Source organism: Phascolarctos cinereus, unplaced genomic scaffold (genome assembly GCF_003287225.1).
Source record: "Phascolarctos cinereus isolate Bilbo 61053 unplaced genomic scaffold, phaCin_HiC Scaffold_9;HRSCAF=440, whole genome shotgun sequence".
Classification (NCBI taxonomy): Eukaryota; Metazoa; Chordata; class Mammalia; order Diprotodontia; family Phascolarctidae; genus Phascolarctos; species Phascolarctos cinereus.
The window spans coordinates 85592906-85614994 of record NW_027556402.1 but is presented as its reverse complement, the minus strand read 5'-3'; the positions used below and the strand labels follow the sequence as shown (position 1 = coordinate 85614994).

General features: G+C 40.2%; 1 protein-coding gene across 1 annotated transcript in view; it reads right to left on the bottom strand.

The window, feature by feature from the left end:
• SH3RF1 (SH3 domain containing ring finger 1) overlaps nt 1-22089 on the bottom strand; it is a 218671-nt gene that overhangs the window by 33053 nt on the left and 163529 nt on the right. The window contains 4 exon segments of the mRNA XM_020997840.2: nt 891-1042; nt 12332-12442; nt 21593-21847; nt 21850-21903. Coding sequence (XP_020853499.2) covers nt 891-1042; nt 12332-12442; nt 21593-21847; nt 21850-21903 — 572 coding nt within the window.

Here is a 22089-nt window from a genome sequence, read left to right as displayed (position 1 = left end):
CCTGATCATTCCTTATATACGACTCTCCATTCCTGACTCCAAGCATCTTCACTGGCTGCCCCCAAGCCTAGAACTCTCTCCTTCCTCATTTCCACCTCCTAGCTCCATTCAAGTCTCTGCCAAAACCCCAAAGCTCCAAGAAGCCTTTCCCAGTCCTCCTAAATGCTAGCACCTTCCCTCAGAGATCACCTCCAATCTATCCTGTGTATATCTTGTTTGTGTATACTGGTCTGCATATTGTTTCCACCACTAGACTGTGAACTCCCCAAAGGCAAGGATTGCATTTTTTGCCCTTTCTTTGTATCCCCACCACTCAATATAATGCTTGGCAAGTAGTGTTTTATAAACGCTGTTAACTCAACTTGTTGGAAGACTCCACAAAATCCAGCTGTAGCCCAGCATCTGGTCACAACAATCTTGACAAGCCACTGTTCCTTAATGTTCAGTCCCTTTCCCTAGCAGTGCCTCCCTGCAACTAATTCTCTTGGTTATGGAATACTTGGATGGACTATTTCCAAGTCCATCAGCATCCCAATACAGCAGAAAATGAAAATGAAGGTGTGTGGGCAGGAGAGGCAGGAGCAGCCAATGCAACAAAAGGCTGTCTGGACTGTGACCTAACCCATGGTGGTACCTGACACGAAGGGCCTCCAGAGAGGTTAAGTATCAGACAGACTTGATCACTGCTGTTTCCCGATTAGATATACGATTACATGAAACCTTTCAGAGATCTTGGACAGCCTGAATCTCAAACCACCCAGTGAACTGGGCATCTGCCTGTCCCCAAGCCATAGCCAAGTCTTCCTCCTACCCCTTAACTATCTTCCCCACACTGCGGGCCTAATTTTAAACAAATATTTCATGGTTGGCTGGCTGTGATGGCCACTTACACACTGGGTCGAGTCTGGGGCCGTAAATGTGCAATTTGGTCAGCAGATCCTGCAGGTCTCTGTCCGACTCCAGATGCCACAGCAGCTGAAGATGGTGGGGCGACGACAGTGGCAGCCAGAAGAGGGGGTGGGGGTAGAGGAGGATTCATATTCTAGTATTGGGGAGGAAATACAGAGAAATAAAATTATTGAGGATGGGTGAATGAGTGGGGGAAAAAAGGAACCACAAATCAGGGGTAAACATTTTAATGGAGCCTTCCTCATGGTGCTGAATTGTGAGGCTGCTTCCTGGGAAGGGCTGACTGTACAATTCTACTTTTTTGTTGCTCTCTTTTTGATTCTCCTTTAAGGCCCACATGCCTTTTTAGCAAACAGGTAAGTAATCTCACTTCAGCAGGGGAAGGGGGAAAAATTGAAAGGGCCACAGGTGATTTTGAAGGTAAACAGCATTTTCAAATAAGCCCCTGGAGCAGAATCCAACTACCTTTTAAAGGGGCAGCTCTAATACCCCACTGCTTGATAGGACTTAATCTACAATTGCTTTGATGCCTACCCTACAATGAGCATAAATAAAAGCAGGACACAGCCACTGGGCTATTGTTGCCATTTCTAATTATTTTTAACTTTGCCAGCTTTTGAAAATCAGCACTATCAAGGTTGGTAATCTTTAACAAGTATACCAGTGAAAAGCTGCTGGTTCTTTTATGGGCACGGCCTAATGGGGGCCCAGCCTGCAGGATTCCATTCCTTTTGAAAATCAATGGGGCAATTGTTACCTTCTGATCTATAAAACCCCAGATCATTCTTTAGGGTCTGTATAGTGACACTCCTGGGAAAGCAGGCTCACAAAAGCAGTCAGCCCCAAACCATCTTTGAACCACTAGCGGGGGAAGAAATGATTCAAAAGAGAGGTAAAAATAAAGAAGGGCCTAAAGAAAGCATAAATTGGCTCCTATACATCAGCATGATTATAAAAACAAACCATTAATTTCTAGCCACAGTTCACAAACAGCCATCTCATTTTTAGTTCTTGGAATCAGAATTTAAATTTCATCAAGCAGTGACTTCGCAAGCTTGTCGATGCACACACGTGGTTCCCAAAGCTGGGTGGGAAAGAGCTCGGATTTCTAGACATATGCTGCAACTGTTTCACACATTATTTTTAATTTCAAGCCAAAGTGACTTGTAGTTAGTCTTCCCCTACCCCTGCCACAGCAGCTTTATGCCAGTTGTTACGAAGCACAAAATGAACAAACCAGATCATGAGCAGAACAGTGCTAACAGGGGCCAGGAAAGCACCAGGGCTGTTCACAGAATTTCACTCCTTTCCGGAGAAAAGTTTTCTCACACTCTTACTACACCAACTGGCAGACAGAACGTGAGTCACTGCTTTGGAATCCGGTTCTCTTGAAGCTTTTAGTACCTCCCCAAACCTGTAAGCTGCCTAGGGTCACTCTCCCACTCCATCTGACTCCTAACAGAGACAAAACAGAAAGTGGAGGGAAGGAGACAGCCCCCAGGAAAATGCTGAATTAGGAAATATCTTCCTACCCAGATCTAGGGGAGGGGAACAGTACCAATGGCCTGAGGAGGAGAAGATAAACAAGCCCAGACTGAACAGAGATTAAGATCAATAAGAAAACTATAAAATGGGTGTTTAGGAAAGAATGCTAGATTTAGAGTCATTTGCTACCCAGGTAATCCTGGGTTAAGTCTTTTAATGTCTCTTGGCTTCAGTTTTTTTCATCTGCAAAATAAGGTGTGGCCTTTCAGGTCCTATTATAGTTTAAAATCTGATTCTCCTATGATCTTACTTTCATTAAAATTTTTCAGTTCTCAAAGCAGGTTGTTAACTGAGGACAAAAGCAGAACATGCCATGTACCCAAATAATGACAGGTCACCTAAGAGCTAGCTCTAATCCAGTGAAATCCAAATCAAAACACAGGCAGAGTTCTAATTTAGTGTTGAAGTGAATGAAAATCATTGTGTATATGGAAATATCATAAATCAATAATGTAGGTGGGAGGTAGGTTGGACCTCTCAGGACCCTTCCATCTCTGAGCTTCTCAGAATCTCTCCAAGACATGCAGAAGCACACTGAATCATTTATATCAAATGCATATATGTAAAGCAAACACTAGGTGTATAGTAACTACGCAAACAGTGACCGGATGGGGGATAAGGGAGAGCATAAGGATGTATTCCAGTTGTTCCGACAGGTTGGAAATTGGTCCCCAAGAGTGTAACTACAGCATTACTCTTCTGTATTTGAATGCTTTATAAATTATTAATAACACTGGACTTTTCTGACATGCACAAATGATGTTTTGGGGATAGAGGCATAGGTATAGAGACAGACATAACGGTCCACGCTGTTACATGGAAGAGGAGTAAGAATCATTCTCTGAGGCTCTAGAAGGCAGAATTAGGACCAGCAAGTAGAATATAAGGGAAGGCATTTTTTTTTGGCTGAAGAGAAAGAAGAATTAAATAATGACTAAAGCTTTTTTGAAAAAAAAAATGGTAAGAATAGTATAGAAAAATAGTGAACTCCCTGTCACTGAAAGCATTTAAGCCAAGAGTGGCTGACTGGCCACCTATCTGGCATGTGATACAAAGGATTCTTGTATTGGGTGGAAAGTTGAATGCATAATCTTGAAGGTGCCTTTCTATTTGCAGTTCTATGATCTTATTAAATTAGGCAAATGTTTATTAAATGCCTATGGGGTACTGGAGACACTGAGTCAAAAAACCCTAAGGCCCTGCCTTTAGGTAGCTTATATTTTTCATTGAGGTGAAACAACATGAAGGCTTATAAGTAAACACAAAGCATTAATAAAGTAAAAACAAAGGATTTTGGTGGGGCAGGATTACCAAGTGGGGGGAGGAGTAAAGAAAAGGCTTGTATAGGTGGAAGCAGTTGAGCTGGGCTTAAGCCAGACAGACGTAGATATGTGAAGTAGGATTCTGGGTTAGTAGATATTATAAAATGATGGTGCCCAAGGAAGATAATAGACTATGAAATGCCATGACTTGTTTTGTAAATGACCATTGGCAAACCCAAATTATCTGGTGAAATGGGAGTTCACAAGGTGATATAGTAATATTGATCTTCAGATAATACACTATCCCCAAAGATCTGAACTCCTTTTTTTTTTAAGGCAATTGGAGTTAAAGTGACTTGCCCAGGGTCACACAGCTAGTTAAGTGTCAAGTGTTTGGTCTGAGGCCGCATTTGAACTCCGGTCCTCCTGACTTCAAGGCCAGTGCTCTATCCACTGCACCATGAAGCTGCGCCACCGCCCCCCCCATTTATTTATTTATTTGCTCGATTTATTTATTTATTTGTTTGGGCCAGGCAGTGGGGTTAAGTGACTTGCCCACGTTCACACAGCTAGTAAGTGTTATGTGTCTGAGGCTGGATTTGAACTCAGGTCCTCCTGACTCCAGGATCAGTTCTCTATCCACTGCGTCACCTAGCTGCCTCAGATCTGAACTCTTCACAAAGCATCTTACAATAGTGTGCTGGCTTCATCACAGTTGATCCAGAGCCCTCTCATTTTACAGCTCCCACCAACCCAAGCACCCTTTATTAACAATCAGAAACAACTTTAATAATTTCCAAGGACCACTAATACGACATTGTGAAAGATATCAAATTTCACTAAGCACATTTAACATAATACTCTATACGCAAATGCACCAATGGAGCTGGGATTTCAACCGTGTAAGAATTCCCTTTAAGGATGCAAAACTCACTTTATAGCTACCACCAGCCCAAGCACCCTTTACCAACAATAAGAAGAAGTTTCTAAAACTTCAAAAATAAAACACTTTTAAAGCTGTCGAATTTTATTAAACACATTTAATATAATACTGTACACTCAAATGAGCCAATGGAACTGGGATTTCTTTCATATTGGAATACCCTTCAAGGAAACATATCATCAGTCATTCATGAATTACCATCTTGGGCAATTCTAGTCTAAGTTTTCCCAAAACTCTGCCAGAAGGAGGTCTACCCAATGTGCTGTCTATTATGAGGATATCATGGGAGCATATGAGTTTTCCATCAGCTTGTTCCTCACTCACACTGCATGGACAGACCATCTTCTTTTATGTTCATAATGAAATCCTTTTATTCTAGATCTTTTTCATAAGTCCATAATTATATTTATTGCAGCCTGTTCCCACTCACCATGACGAACAGACTGAGTCTGCTTTCTGAGGATCATTCTAAGTACACAGATGCCCCTCACTACTAGGGTGGCCTAGTGAACTCAGTGAATATTTCTTTAGCTGCTATTGTTCAGCTGTTTTTCAGTTGTGTCCAACTCTTCATGACTCCATTTGGGGTTTTCCTGGCAAAGATATTGAGTGGTTTGCCATTTCCTTTTCCAACTCATTTCACAGATGAGGAAACTGAGGCAAATGGGGTTAAGTGACTTGCCCAGGGTCACGCAGTTAGTAAGTATCAGAGACCACATTTGAACTCACATCTTCCTGATTCCAGGCCAGGTAGTCTATCTGCAGCGCCACCTAGTTGCCATTCTTTGGCCATGAAAACCTATGAAACAAATATTTCTAGGGATTCAAATAAAGGCACAGGTGAAGAAAAAAAACCGTTCTGAAAATATCACTTCTCTAATAAATAGATTAAGTCCTACTAAATGGAGAGAAGCTTGAGAAATTACCCACCATGGAGATTTCTGGTCCAATAAAACCCACTGCTTTATTGGTCCAGCAAAATCTATTAACAAGCAATGTTGGCAATTCTTCCTGGTGTCTACTTTAAAAGAACTCTCACAGCCACCTCCTATGTAAAACATATACAACAAGCTCAAATTCTGAAAAATACTAGAAATAATTTTCAGTCCACATTCTGATCGCATCTGCAGTCTAAAAAGCTGCACAACCAGACATAAGTCTTTCCTTAAGGGAACCAGCCCCCAAGACTTTCACTGGACATGGCATTACAGATGCTAAACCCAATCCCAGCTAAATAACAACCCCCTTTGCAACATCTTCCACTAACGGAAAACTAGAGGTCTTTGGAGACTTCAAGCGAAGAAAAGCAAAATATCTTCAAAGCATCAAGACGGTGTAGTTGCTACAGTACAAGGCTTGGAGTACGGAAGACCCAAGTTCAAATTCAGCCTCAGACACTTACTAGCTATGTGACCCCGAGAGAGTCACCTAACCTATATCCACCTTAGTTTCCTTATCTGTAAAATGAGGATAACAATAGCACCTACTCAGGATTATTGTGCGGATAAAATGAAATTTCGGCAAAGCACTTCGCAAACCCTGAAGTGTTATATATAAGTGCTAGCTATAAAATTATAAGTCTTGAGAGACCTTTCCCATTCTAAACATACCACCTGATAGCATTAATATGTGATATCCAGGGTAAATGAAACTTGGATCATTCCATTGCAATCCAAAACGCTTACGTGAAGTTTTCAGAAACCTTGCCTTCCAGTCATCTGTCCCCCCTGAGATAACGTCAGGCACATGTGTCTACTATCCCAGCCAAACTGAATTTAGTGTTTCAATGACTGCTACTGTCATAGTATTCACACTAACTCATAAACTCTCCCCTTACCTGGCCAGCACGCAGCCTTGAGTAGCTAATCCTAAGAGTAAATGATCTGCTGTAAACCAATTCCTGGACCCATCCTGTGCTAGGACTTTACTTTCACCAATCTGTCCTAGGGTAAATTCATGATTACAAATGGCTTGACATATATTTATTTTTTAGATTTTAATCTCTGGGAATTGAAGCTCAGCCACCTCTGTGCTTTTTCTGTTAATTAATTATTCCAAGATCAGAAAAATTACAGTCTTTTCCCCCTTCACTTTAGGAAATGAAATTAGTATTTTCCATGTGTGGTGGGCCACTCACAACAGAAGCATCAATCAGCTAGATGCTGGGGATAGAGGTTTACAGGGAAAGGAAGATGGGAGAAGAGTTTTCTGTTCTCCCCTCCTCCAACCTAGGAAATCAGAGAGGAGGGTTTTCATGGAACTGGTCTCTGGACAAAATATCCTTTTCGACCCCATTTTCATGGGAATCATGTCTCACTCAATCTCAATTGTACTTCATGTTTTCCCAAAGGAATGAAAAGCACTACCACATTTCCTTTACCAAGTAGCTGTCCTATAAACAACTGTAGCTGTAAGATGCCAGAGAATTTCCTGAAGTTTCTTTTCCACATCTAATCAGAGCAAATTTCACTTTTTTTTAATAGGAGAATGCCTAATTTATCCCTCTGAGAGTTAAAAACAAATATGATGATTGTCTCAGGACCAGTTGTTAAAGCATTCACCCCTTGCCTTGGGCACAATGAAAAATTGATTCTCCCCAGCTTTCTGAGACCCTGACAACAGCTTCCTTTTATTTCAAGAAATTAAGATGCTGCCAATTATTTCTTTGTTTTCTAAAGTTGTGCTTGCTTGTTTTTCACTACTTAGGGTTTTTTTCTTGTTCTCTTCCTCTTTTGTGTCTCCTCTGTATGTCCCCTGAATTCCCTCCCTTTTTTTCTTCTCTATTTCATCCATGCTCAAGCAATCTCTTCAGTGTGAATGTCTCCTTCGACAATGTCAATTCCATAATTTTGATTAAATTAAACTGAAAAGTTTTTGCACAAACAAAGCCAACGCAATCAAATTAGGAGGGAAGCAGAAAACTAGGAACGAATTTTTAAAACCAGTTTATATATGGAGAACTGAGTCAAATTTATAAGAGTACAATTCATTCCCCAACTGATAAATGGTCAGAGGATATGAACAGGTAGTTTTCAGATGAAGAATTTAAAGCTATCATAAAGTCATATGAAAAAAATGCTCTAAATCACTACTGATTAGAGAAATGAAAATCAAAACAATTCTGAGTTACCATATCACACCTATCAGATTGGCTAACATGACAAAACAGGAAAATGACAAATGCTGAAGAAGATGTGGGAAAACTGGAACATTAATGCATTGTTGGTGGAGTTGTGAACTGATCCTGGATCAGTTCTGGAGAACAATTTGGAACTATGCCCAAAGGGCTATAAAAACCCTTTGACCCAGCTATTGCTGGGTCACTTCTAGGTCTGTATTTCAAAGAGAAAATACAAATGGGAAAAGGACCCATATGTACAAAAATATTTGTAGCAGTTCTTTTTGTGGTGGCCAAGAATTGGAAATTGAAGGGATGCCCATTAACTGGGGAATGGCTGAACAAGTTGTAGTATATGAATGTCATGGAATACTATTGTGCTACAAGGAATGATGAGCAGGCTGACTTCAGAAAAACCTAGAAAGACTTGAATGAACTGATGCTGAGTGAAGTGAGCTGAATCAGGAAACACTGTACACAGTAACAGCCATGTTGTGTGATGATTAACCTTGATAGACTCATCTCTTCTTAAGCAATGCAAGGATCCAAGACAACTCCACAGGACTCATGTTGGAAAATGCTGTCCACATCCAGAAAAAGGACTCTGCAGTCTGAATATAGATTGAAGCACATTATTTGCTCTCTCTCTCTCTTTTTTCTTTTGTTTCTTGTTTCTTGTGGTTCCTCCCATTGGTTCTAATTCTTCTTTACAACATGACTAATGTGAAAATAGGTTCAATATGAATGCATATGTCATCAATTGCACACTGTCTTGGGGTGGAGGGAGGGGAGAGACGGAGAGAAAATCTGGAACTCAAAATTTTATGGAAGTGAATGTTGAAAACTAAAAAAAATAAACAAACAATGGTGATCCCAGCCTATACAGTTCATCCATCTATATATGTCAAGCACTGTCAAATATAGTTCTTGGGTTGGTTTTGTTTAAATATTTTTCATTGTTACAAAGGAGAATTTGGGGTGATAGTGGCTAAAGGGAAATGGCATAAAAACAAAAAGAAACAAAACAACCTAAAAAAGCAGGAGACTGGTAGGTCAAAAGAAATAAAGGTGAGGCCTACAAGAAATCAGGCTGAAGACAACAAGAAATGTAAAGAAAATACATTATTATCTCATGCCACTGATCTCCTTGGCATTACAGAGTCACAAAATCTCAGAACTAGGAAGAACTTAACAGGCTGTCTAATTTACTCTGTACCTGACAAGGAATCCTCACTATACTATCCCCAAAGAAGGGTCATTCAATCTCCACTTAGAGAACTCAAATGAGGCTAAATCTGCCAATTCCCATGCAGCTCATTCACACATCCCAGAAGTGGCGATTCAGCCTGTTCTCAGGACCTACAAGTAGCGGAGATCCCTCCACCTCTTGAGGCAGCACATTACACTTTGGGGACAGCTCTCAAGGCTGGGAAATTTTTCCTTAATTTTATATCAAGCCTAACTTGTCCTCTTAGCAGCCTCCACCCTGGCTCTGCCTCCTGGGGCCAAAGAGAACAAGTCTAACATATTCTCCAGTGACAATCCTTCAGGTCCTCCTTGATGCTATACACGCTTAGTTCCTTCAACTTATCATCTGATGACACAGACTCAAGACCCTCTTGCTTGGCCTTTCATAGTCACTCTCCAGCTTATCAATGTTTTATTTAAGCCACGATGCCCAGAACCAAATATGTCACGCTCTTGGATAGCTCTAATTGCTAGGAGTTTTTCGTTTAAACAAACCTAAATCTGCCTCTCTGTAACTTTCAAACATGGCTCCTAAATCTGCCCTTTGGGGTCCCAATCCATCCCCTTAAAGGGCTTATGTTCTGCTTTCTGCTGTTCTTCTTCAGTCATGTCCTACAAAATATGCCCAATCCCTTTTCCATACAATATTCCTTCACATCCTTGAAGGTAGTTATCAAGACCCGGCTAAGTCTTTTTTTTCTCCAGGTAAACATCTCCAGTTCCTTCAACTAATCCTGAGTTAGTATGTATGGAGCAACTTGCCCATCCTGGCTACCTTCAACAAAGTTATTCAGTCATTACAACACATAGTTCTTGACTAGCTATTACATTACAATAGTAATTACAAAAGTAATAGCTTAACTAGCTATTACTAGCTATTAATAATAATAATTATTATTACTGTACTATTCACTGTAAGTACTGCAAAGAAGAATGAGATTCAGTATCACTCCACTACATTGTCCACAGGTAGACAAGGCATTTGTGTCCCCTTTGCAAGGGTTGGAAAGTGAGTTGTTTTCACATTGCTATACTCTGACTTCGAGGATTCATTTTAACGTGTGACATGACTTGTCACAGCAGCTAGGAGGCTCAGCAGATAGAGCACTGGGCCTCAGGAAAACCTGAGTTCAAAACCAGCCTCAGACACTCACTAGCTGTGTGACCCTGGGCAAGTCACTTCACCTCTGTTTGCCTTACTCTACTGGAGAAGGAAATGGCCAACCACTCCAGTATTTTTGCCAAGAAAATCTCATGACCAATATGATCTATAGGGTCACGAAGAGTCAGACAGGACTGAACAACAACTAGAACAACATGACTTGTCACAAAATAAATATTGACATGCTCCAGATTTGCCACACCTGGAATGTTCTCCTTCTCCTACTACTTGGAATCCCAAGTGCCATCTCTTACATAAGTTCGCTCCTGATCCCTCCAGTTGTTGACCCCCTTCCCTAATACTCTACATTTATCTTCTATATATTTAGCTTTTCCTAGCTGTGTAAGTAGACTATCTGGCAGCTAGGTGGCACAGTGGATAGAGTGCAGGGCCTGCAGTCAGGAAGATTCATCTCCATGAGTTCGAATCGGGTCTCAGACACTTACTAGCTCTGGACCCTGCGTAAGTCACTTCACCCTGTTGGCCTCAGTTTGCTCATCTGTAAAATGAACTGGAGAAGGGAATGGCAAATCACTCGAGAATCTTTGCCAAGAAAACTCCAAATGGGATCAGGAAGATCAGATACAACTGAAATAACTGAACAACAACAAAACGCAGAATATGAGCTCTTTGAGGGGATAAATTGTTTTTATTCTCACCTTTGCATTCCCAGTACAATATAAGCAGCGAGCAAATGCTAAATAAACACTCGTTGTATTGTGTTGCACTAAACAGAGGGAATTCTTTGGCATTAAAGTGAGAGGCAGTTTCATGTAGCGCCAAGAGGCACTGGCTTTGGAGTCAGCGAGATCTGGGCTCAAGCCCCAGAGCTGTCTATACTACTTGTGCGATCCTGAGCAAATCAATTCCCTTCTCTAGATGCTAAAGCTGCCACTAGGTGGCAAGGTGGAGAGTCTGGCTTCAGACACTGACTAGTCTACTTCAGTGCCCTCCATCTGTAAAATGGGTATAATAATATCTACTGCCCAACGTTTTTGTAAAGATCAAAGGAAATAATAATTGTAATGTACATAGTAAGTGCTATGTAAATGTTGGCTATTATTATAAATTGCAGGGAAAGTGATGATCTGCACCGGTAGATGGAGTTTCCTCATCTAGGGGCTCCCTTTATCAATGAAGTCAGAGGTCTATCCCTTATCCTATTATTATTATTATTATTACTACTACTACTACTACTACTACTACTGTTATAACTATTATTTATATTAACATATAATAGCAATTCATAATATTTATATTAATATATAATTTCAAATTATTAATATAATTGTTATATTCATCATCATCATCATTATGGTATGGAGATGATCCTTAGCTCTCTGAGGTCCATTTTCTATCCTCTATTTATAAAAAGTAGGCAGCTGCCTAACTTACCAACCACTAGTCTCAACTGTTATAGTGTAGTAGGAAAGATTAGACACGTACTTGCCTAACTATAATAAACAACAGAATGTGAATGTATATGTATTTTTTCTGAGACCATCAGACTGTAAGCTCCATGAGAGTAATTAGATTGTCTAAATTGGCTTTCACTTCCACTGTCTGCCTATAACAGATGCTTAAAAATACACTTGACGAATCAATGAATGGATAAAGTTAGTTCAGAAAAGAAAGAGATTTATTCCAGCTAGGGACATCAAGAGAGACTTATTGAATTGAAAGCATTTAAGTCGGGCCTTGAAGGTCATGCTGGATGGATGCAGCTGGGCAAATGGTATTCAGCATGGAGCCTATATGGGACATGATGTATCTGACAAACAGTCCATTTTGGCTGGTGTGTTTCAGTATTATTATTATTATTATTATTATTATTATTATACCATCACAGCACAGGATATACAGTTAGGTATAAGCTTGTTTAATATTAAAAGGAAGGTGAAAAACTGGCACACTTCAGGAGAGACTTTTCAAGTTCAACTGCAAAACTGGCAGAAATAATACTCTAGATGACTAACACTATAGATGAAAGATATGGCTGGTGAGGCTTCCACCTAAAGGAACAAGCATCAGTAATAAACTAGGGCTTCTTAGAAGTTAAGAAAACCAAATTAATGCCAACAGATGGGTCTGATAAACAGCTAAGGACAAAATCATTAAGGATGGGAGGAACATATGATACTTACTCCGAGGGCAGCTTGGAAGGGAACATCTGATGGAAAGGTGAATGAAGGTCCGGTTGTGACTGGGCTGCTCGGAGGTGGGGTCACAATTAGCCCAGTGGTACTGATGTGAACCTGTCAAGAAAAATATATATGAAAAGGGTTATTAGAAAACCAACCATGAATTTAATGCATGATGAGCCTGGAAAGAAAAAGTAGCGTAGTCACAGTGGAATGAGCTCTGAATGTGCAGTCAAATCCCAGCTGTGCTATCTACTGACCTGTGGGATCTTGGGTAAGTCATGTTACCTCTTTAGGTCTCAGTTTCTTCATGTGTAAAATGAAAGGGTTAGGCTAGATGGCCTCTGAGTCCCTCCTGGACTGTGAATTTCATGTAACAAACACATTGTCTTGGCATAGCCTCCAGAGAAACAAATCATGCAGTGTTTAATATGCGGCCTCTCTTATTTTAAAAGACAGTATGTATTTTCCTTCTCTTTGTGCTGACCAGTAAAAGGCAGGAGATATGGCTCCTGGTTTGCTGAATACTCTAGGCCCTTGGCTTTCACAGCAACAAGAAGCAATACAAGAACTTTATTCTTTTTGGAAGATGCTCTTCACGGGACCAGCTTCTCAGATTCAATAGCCCAATCATTTGCACACAAGCTCCCTTCAAACCTTGTTGAGGATTCAGCTTCCATAGGCTATCACTAAGTCAAATCTGGGTTTCATTCACAAGGCATTTCACTCTTTGACAATCATTTCCTTCACCCCCACCCCTAACTTCCACCTGTGATTAAGATGCAGTCAGCTCAACATGCCTCCAGAAAGTGATTACTTTTCAAGGCCTTAGGGAGACAACGTCCAGCCAAAGCATCTGTCTTCAAAGGTTCCTTGTCAGCAGCACCAATACAAGCAGAAACGCTCGCACTGGGAAGGACCCATTCACTCCAATGTCCAGTGCCTAGACACTTAATCAGTTCCACTCAAGCTGCAGATCACAACCTGATGCCTTGAAGCTGGGAAAGGTGTCTATTCCATTTCTCTTTAAATGAAAAGGTCCTTCCCTCATAGTTAGGATAAGGGATATAGTTTGCTTCTGTGCATTCAAACAGGTGATTTCCCCCATGTCAGAAATGACCTACCCTCCTAAATTCTGCCTCTCACAGAGGTAAGAAATTTGGATGCCCATTATTACCACTACTGTTAACAAATGAGATAGTGTTTGTAAAGCACTTAGTACACTGCCTGGCACACTGAAGGCACTTAATAAATGTTTGTTCATTCCCTTCCTTACTATTTAATATAACACAAGAAATCCTAGCTATAGACATAAGAAAAGTAAAAGACACTGAGAGAATAAATCAAAGCAAAGAGGAAACAAAACTATCACTTTTTATAGATGATATGATGGTATATATCTTAGGGGTTCTTCATCTAGAGTCCATGAACTTGCTTCAAAAAATATTTTGATATCTACATTGGAATTAATTTGTAATCCTGTGTATTTTATTTTGTGCATTTAAAAACATTATTTTGGGGCAGCTAGGTGGCGCAGTGGATAGAGCATCGGCCCTGAAGTCAGGAGGACCTGAGTTCAAATCTGGCCTCAGACCAAACACTTGACACGTACTGTGTGACCTTGGGCAAGTCACTTAACCCCGATGAAGGAGGAGGAGGAGGAGAAGGAAGAAGAAGAACATTATTTTGAGAAGGGGTCCACAGACTTCACCAGACTGTCAAATGGGGTCCATTTCTGAAAAAATGATCAAGAACCCCGATCTATCTAGAGAATGGAGCCTAATGAATCAAGCATAAAATTAACTAAAATTAACTAAAATTATAGGATGTACAATAAAGCCATATGAACAATAGCATTTCTGTATATTACCAACAATACCTATTAGGAAGAGACAGAGAAATTCCATTCAAGATAACTATAGAACATATAAAATATTTGGGAGTCTTTCTACCAAGATACACATGCAAATTATATGGATGCAACTACAAAATTGTCTTTACATAACTGAAGACAGAACTCTGCTGGTGAGTTCTTCTCTTCCTTCAAGGCTCAGCTCACTTACCACCTCTTCTCAGAAGCCTTCCCAAATCCCTTTTGTTGGCACTTTCTCTTCTCTCAAATGACCTTTTATGTACTAAGGGGAGCTTGTGCTCCCCTTAATAGAATGTAAACTCCAGGAAGGCAGAGGCTATTTCAAAGGATTACAGAGTTGAAGGAACCCCTCCAAGGCCATCCAGTCCAAACTTCTCATTTTCCTCTTGGAGAAACTGAGGCTCAAGGAAATTAGGTAACTTGCCTAAAGACACATAGCTAATAAACATCAGTGCTGAGTTTTAGATCAAAGTCCCCTGACTCTCCATTGTATCCACAACCTAGCATGTTGTCTTATACTCAATAAGCTCTCGATAAATGCCAAATTGAATTTTGAGGAATTTTTCCCCCTAAGGAAACAATGGCAGGCTAAGAAGAATGACAACCGCATACACAAGGAAATTCTAATATAACACATTTTCCATAGGTCAGATAGATAATCTATGTGAGAAAAGAAAAAAGGCTATTGAGTAAAACAGTTAGTTCTATGGCAAAACCCACAGTTATTTCATTTATTTTTCCAATATTCTAGGTACTGCTATGAATTCTGGTATAATAGTAGTAGCAGTAGCAGTAGCAACAGCAGAAGCCCATCAGGAGCAGGTCATATCAATCCAGGGTATCTTAGTGAAATTTTAAGCCATTAAAGCTTAAAACTTCAAAACTTCACTAAGACTTTTGGGACATGTATAGGTTTTAAGGCTGAAAAGTATTAATATACTATCAGTGCAGAAAACCCCATCACTGCAAGTGGATTTAAAAATATTAAAGATACTCTAAATGAACAGCTAAAATTAACTGTCTTCTATTATAGTATTTTCTACTAAAGTACCTCTGAGGGAATGTAAGATTTCCAACTATTCCTATATTTCTTGTGCAAAGACACAGACATAGACATGCACACAGACACACACACAGACACAGACACACACACACACACACCCTGTGTCCAATTAGCTTTTCTTGGAAAGCACATGTTGTGAACTATTTTCCTTTCAAAGACTGAACCCAATGATTTTCCACTTTCTAACTAGAAAAGTTTCTGCTCATTCATTCATTTACTCTTCCTTCCATGCTTCAAATACAGAGTATCCCATTAAAATTGCACTAAGACTTTTGGGACGCCCTGTATTGAGAAATGAAGCCATGTTTACTACAGGGATAAAATGAGAACAGGTGCTGACCAGGAGGGCCAAAAAGCAGTGAGTGCTGTTAATTGCAGGCCTTGGACCGCAGCCCAAACAGCCGTGCATCACTCTGAACCCTAGACTCTCCCCCAGGACCTATTAATAAACAACCAGGAATATCCTGGCATCAGCTTTGTCATTTATTACCTGTGTGACCTTGAGCAAATCACTTAGCCTCTTGAACCTTCAATTATTCATCTGTAAAATGAGAATGTTGGACTAGATCAAGACTTCTCAATCTGGGGTCCATGAAATTTTTTTTCTAATCTTTTGATAACTGTATTTCACTATTACTGGTTTCCCTTTATGATCCTACACATCTTATTTCATGAATTTAAAAGTATTATTCTGCAAAAGCACTATTCTTCAGGCTTCCTTGACTGCCCAAAGGCGATCATGACACCCAAATTAAGAACCTCTGGACTAGATGATCTCTCAGGTCCCTTTCAACTCTTAACAGTCATTATGTCCAAAACCTAATCATTGGAAAAGTGGGAGACTGACAACTGGAAGGAAGAAAACAAGTATTTTATTAGAAGTACCTACTGTATATCAGGCACTGTGCTAAGCACTTTGCAAATATTATCTATTTAATCTTATATAAAGAGAATGCTAGTAAAGAGACAAAGAATGTGGGCTGAAAATAATTAAATTATTTTTAAAATGATTGGTATTTTTAGTTTTATAACATTTTCATTTCCAAATATATACCTAGTTGGAGAGACATCCTTTATTACAAATAAAAAATGGGGGGGTGGCACTAGGAGCTATTCTACAAAACTAACCAGCACATCAATCTAATTAATATTATTATCTTGGGAAGGAAAGTGTTGATCTTCTACTCCGCCCCATTTCTTTTGCCTGATGCAACAAATTAGGGTGATTAGGCTAGGACAACGTGAAAGGGAGGTTGAATGAGGAAGATGGAAGGCTCTCTGCACTCCCTGAGGCTAGTGAAAATACCCTCAGTCCTAATAAGCCTAATATTAATGACTCATCTTTCTAGCTGAGGTCAAGGTCAATCATTGGTGTGTGAGGTTCTTGTACAGAGGAGGTTAGTGAACAGGCAAAAACCACTAATTATGTGTTGCAATGGAAAGATCGTGAGTGCTGGACTTAGTTTCTTTCAAAAACACAGACCTGAGTGTCAGTTCTGCCACTTACTAGCCTTAGATAAATCATGGAACCTCTGCATCTGCATCTATAAACTGGAGGTGATCGTACATCTCTCTCACTGTTATAAGGAAGAGTTCTAAAAAGTATATGTGAGCTCCCATTCTAGGATTTTGACCTAGAAGGGATCTTAGGGGTAAAATAGCACTAGAAGGGTGTGGTAACCTATCAATATTACACATCTAGTAAGGCGCAGACACAAGATTCAGATTCAGGCCTTTGGACTCCAAATCCATTGTACTGTGTTGCTATTTTTATCTATTACCACAGGTTTACCACAGAATCATAAAATTATAGCTCCAGAAGGTGCCTTGGAGATCATCTAATCCAAATCCCTTCTACACAGCTTGTCAGTCACAAACACCTGTGCACACCTGTTCTGTTGACTCACCTGGATGACACATCTTACAAACAAATATCTTTATTTATGTTTGTGAAATTGATCTTTCACTGAACAGCAGCCAAGCACAACAGCCTCCAAATACACATAGAAAAATGAATCATTCATACAAATATTTTAAAATAAACACCAGAAGCAATGAATAAAGACACTAGAACAAAGAAACAGAGAAACATATCTAGGTGAGGCACATAATATGCATTCAATGAGGCCCATTTCAGAAGCATGGCATCATGGATGGAATGCTGGATTTGGGGTCAGGAAGACCTAGGTTCAACATTTACTACATGTGGGGCCAGGACCTTCTTACCAGGCTTCAGTTTCTTCATCTATGAAACAGGGATTTTTAATATGTGCTATACCTTCCTCACAAAGATGCTGTGCGTCTCAGATGAAATCATGTGTATAAAGCAGTTAGCAGATCTTAAAAATGCTACATCAATGTCAGTTATCACTTGTTTAGGAGGCCAACAGAGCAGCTAAATAATGACATCAGTAAGATAAACAGCACATGCATGTGGAGTCTCTAGAGACAACAAGATCATTTCTATTAAATCCAGTGTAATTTCGATCTTGGTTCACAGATGCAGAATTAGAAGGAACCTTAGAGGATCCATCCTCATCTTACAGATGTGGGAGTTTTGTCCCAGAGAGGTGATGTGATTGCATGCCTTCAAGGTCTCAAATAAGACTCCATATGGTTATGAAAGAAAATCTAGAGAGATAAGTGTTACTCAACAACAGCCATCTCAACCCTTATGTGGAAGCAGGAAAGGTGGAAGGGATAGTGATGGCTAATATATCATGTTTTAGTATTTCAAGGATTTGTGATTTTATTGGTACACATACTCTACTCCACTGATCCAAAATGCACCATAGGATACAGTTTACTGTGGCCAAAAAAATCTGTCAGCCTAACTCCAACCTGGTGATAAGCTTTTCTCACATACTCAGGCTAGTCCTTAAATGACCAACCATTGAAGCCTTCTGATCTCAGCAGGGCCTTTCAGAGTGCATTGTCCATGATATAGACCCTGAAAACCCAAAGGTCTCCTTAATACCATGATGAGGCATCAAAGTAGGACCTTAGCAGAAGGTAGAGCAGAAAAACGATAAGTAAATAAAGTACTCTACAATCATGTTTTCCTTCCATATCAAAGGAAAGTTATATGGATCAATATCTAATAATCAGTACTCTCATTTCTCTGCATATTTAACACCATAAGATGAGAAACATATAAGAATAAATATCACTAAGCCATTATTATTTGGGTTTCTGTTCTTTTCAGACCACAGACATCCCTTTGAACAAGCCAGGGTGGGGGAATTTCTCACCCTTGCCTATGTCCAAAGGGGCAAAGGTTGCTGTGATAAATTTCCAAAGTTTTAAGGAAGACAACGTTAGGCCTCCCCAGGGTCAGATGGTGGAAGCAGTCTTTAACATGGTAATGAATTACTTTTGTATTTGAGGTGCCAACCTGGAAGAAGAGGAGGTGATGATTCACGGCGTGTGGGGGAGGGGTAAGAAAGGCTGTTGTTAAGTGCTAAGGGGGACTTTCAAGTGAAAACATCAAGTGATCTGATTGAGAATAGAACGTGAAATGCCTTCCAGGCAAAATTCTGACCTCTACTACCCAGGTGAGTGAGGGCCAGTCACTTCTGGTCCTTAGTTTTTTCATCTGTAAGGCAACAGGGCTGATCTTTAGGGTCCTTTCTAGCTCAAATCCTGGGATTCTACGAACATCTCCATCGAGAGACAGATTTCACCACAGTCATAACCTGGAGGGAGAAAACTTACACACCTGTTCTTAACACTATAAAAATAAGCAGTGGAGTAATAACAGTTAATATTTATACAGAAATAAGATAATAGATATAGAAAATAGATAAAAATAGAAATTAATAATTGTAAAGCACTTAGCACAATGCCTGGCACACAGTAGGCACTTTAAAAATATTGATTATCGGGCATTGTGGTAAGCACTTTAAAATTATTAACTCATTTGATTCTCACAACCACCCTGGGAAGTAGGTGCTATTATTATCCCCATTTTAGGAATGGTGAAAATAAAGCAAATGACTTGCCCCAGGGTCACACAATTACTAAATATCTGGGGCTAGATTTGAACTTAGGTCTTCCTGCCTCCAGCCCTGCCACTCTATCCAATGCACCACCTAGCATTCAAGAAAATCCTCTCAACATAGCATAGCATAGTAAACAGAAGAATGCTGGAGGGATAAACCTCGTGTATCTGATCATACATTATAGATCTCATTAAAAATATCTTTTTTATGGGGATCTCAGACTGACAGAGAACCTCTTCATTTTGTAGAGGAGGAAACAGAGGTTAAGTGGCTCATTCAGGATCACACTGGTAACCTCAGGGGAAGGATTTGAATCTAGGTTTTTCCACTGGGACACACAAGCCTATTTCCTTGTGCAGGGGTAAGAAGGACTTGGGCCGGGGGGCTAACTAGGAGCTAAAGGTTGTTTCTTCTTAGGATAAGGTTACCTTCAAAGGACAGCAGCCTCTGGTGGGGTAGGGGACTTGGTGCTATGGCCCTTTCAGATCCATTTCCTGAAAGAAAAGCCTGTTGGATACAGATCTGCATCTCATCTCAAACCCCAGGATACAAATAGAGCAGCAGATCATGTGTACACAGCCCTGGACAGCTCATGGAGCTTCCCTCACAAACAATGCCATTGAGGCCTGAAGTATGGGCATTAGAAAGAATTATTTTCATTCCCACATTACAGAGGTGAGGAGATTGAGACTCATTTGCCCAAAGTCATGTAACCTAATAAGTGGCAAAGCCTGGATTCAAACTGTGCTGAACAAAGGAATATAAACATGTTTCTTTTTACTACATATTTTATATGTTTTGTCCTGTTCCTATTAAGTTTTCAAGCCCATGTCTTTTTCCTCTACATAAATAAAGTTTTGTTTTGTTTTTTTAAACCTTGTTTGTGTCATGGATCCCTTCAGCAGTCTAGTGAAGCCTATGAACCCCTTTTCAGAATAATGTTTTTAAATGCATAAAAAAATAAGATTACATAGGAAACCAATTATATTAAAGACGTAATTTTTTCTCACCTATGTTCATGGATCCCCCAAAATCTATCCAAGAAGCTCCAAGAGGGGAAGTGGGTGTTTCATAAAACAAAGTGGGCACACTGTACACAGAGTAGGGGCTTTACAAATGTTTGCTCAATGGAATGACTGGCTTAGAAATGCCTTAGCCCTACTAAAAGACCCATCAAGTGGCAGTCATGAACAGAGCTCCAGCCTCAGAGTTAGGAAGACCTGGGTTAAGATGATCTCTCTGACACAAATTAGTTATGTGACCCTGGGCATGAAACTTAACCTCTCAGAGCCTCCCAGGCAATTCTCAGACTCCAAGTTGTAAAAGCAAGTGCTGATCAATTAGTAGAGGGAATTTCCTCACTGGGAGTTCCTGAAATCCATGAGATCACAGATAAGAGACTGTTCAGAAGCTAAATAAGTCTGTGCCACACAACAATGCACAGAGCTGGAAGGGCAAGAAAGCAAATGAAAGTGGTTGTTGGAAAAGGAAGCATTTCAACAGAGATGGAAAATAACACCCAACACTGACATGACTGTATTTTCTCAAACAGCAGGTGCTCATGATCTCGAGGGGTATCATGATTAGTGCACCAGCACACAGGAGAAGGACACTTATAGAATCATCAAGTCTTAGTGAACTGAGAGGTATCTGAGATCTTTTAAGCCTATTTGGGTGTGGGTCCTTTAAAAGAACTCTTTCTTCACCTTATTTTGCCTCTTCTGTAATACTTACTGAAAAGACTAAAAGAGGAAGGTAGGCTTATATAAATACAGGCAATTGAAAGCTTTATAAAAAAGCATTTCAACCACAGCATCCTAAGACTGGATAAAAGCAAAGTTTTACTTGGCAAACTTTTCCAAACCATCCTTATGGGGGAAATTTGGCCCAAATGGCTGGGTTGGCAAGATGTTTCCTCTCCTAAGGACTGCTTGGGTGGTCTTGGGTAAAGACACTCAGGTTAGTTTCCCTCTAACCTCTGCTTTCCCACATGCAAAATGGACCAGGGAGAGACAAGGCAGCATAGTGAATAGAGAGTCAGACTCAGATCCAGGAAGATATGGGTTCAAGCTCCATCTATGGTACTGCCCAATTTGCAATGAAGATGTTTATTTATAACGGTGGGGGTTCCTTATTGCAAGTTTGCTATACCAAGGAAATTTTAGTTCAGATAAAAAATAAATAACGGAGCCATGATCCCATTTTGCCTTAAGAGCACTACTGTACTTCCAAATGACCACCTATTATTAGGAAGAGAACAGGGTTTGTTTTCAGTGCAAGAGTCTCCGTATGTCCCCCTACCCTCCAACCTCAGATGATTCATTTACCTGAGAAGGAGCACTACAGGAAAGTCCTGTCAATTCGCTGATTCGAGCTGCAGCAGTGGGATTGCTGGAACTGATGAGGACAGGAGGACTGATCTCCATGGAATGGCGGTTCTGAGTAGCCTGGGAAGACTTGTTAGCCATGGTGAGGGAGGTGAAGGAGTGCCGCTTCTTGGTGTTCTTCTTGGTGTCGCTGGGCTTTGGGGCCACTGCACTGCTGTGGACTGCTCCTGAGGGGCCTTCTCCAGAGTCAGTACTGGACCTGACAATAAAGCCTTGTCCAGTTCTATCAGTTGCTTCGCTGCTGAGTTAAACTGTAAGACCACCAACAGATGCGAGTTTAGAAAAACCTTACAGGTACGCTGAGATGTATTTATTCATAACAAACTGCCTTGTTGTGCTTTCTTAGACTGTGTAATCTCACAAGAGATTATTGTTATAATTTTTTTTGGTTTAGAGAGCTCCCAGGGAAGGTAACCCTTTTCCAACACCAGCTGTAA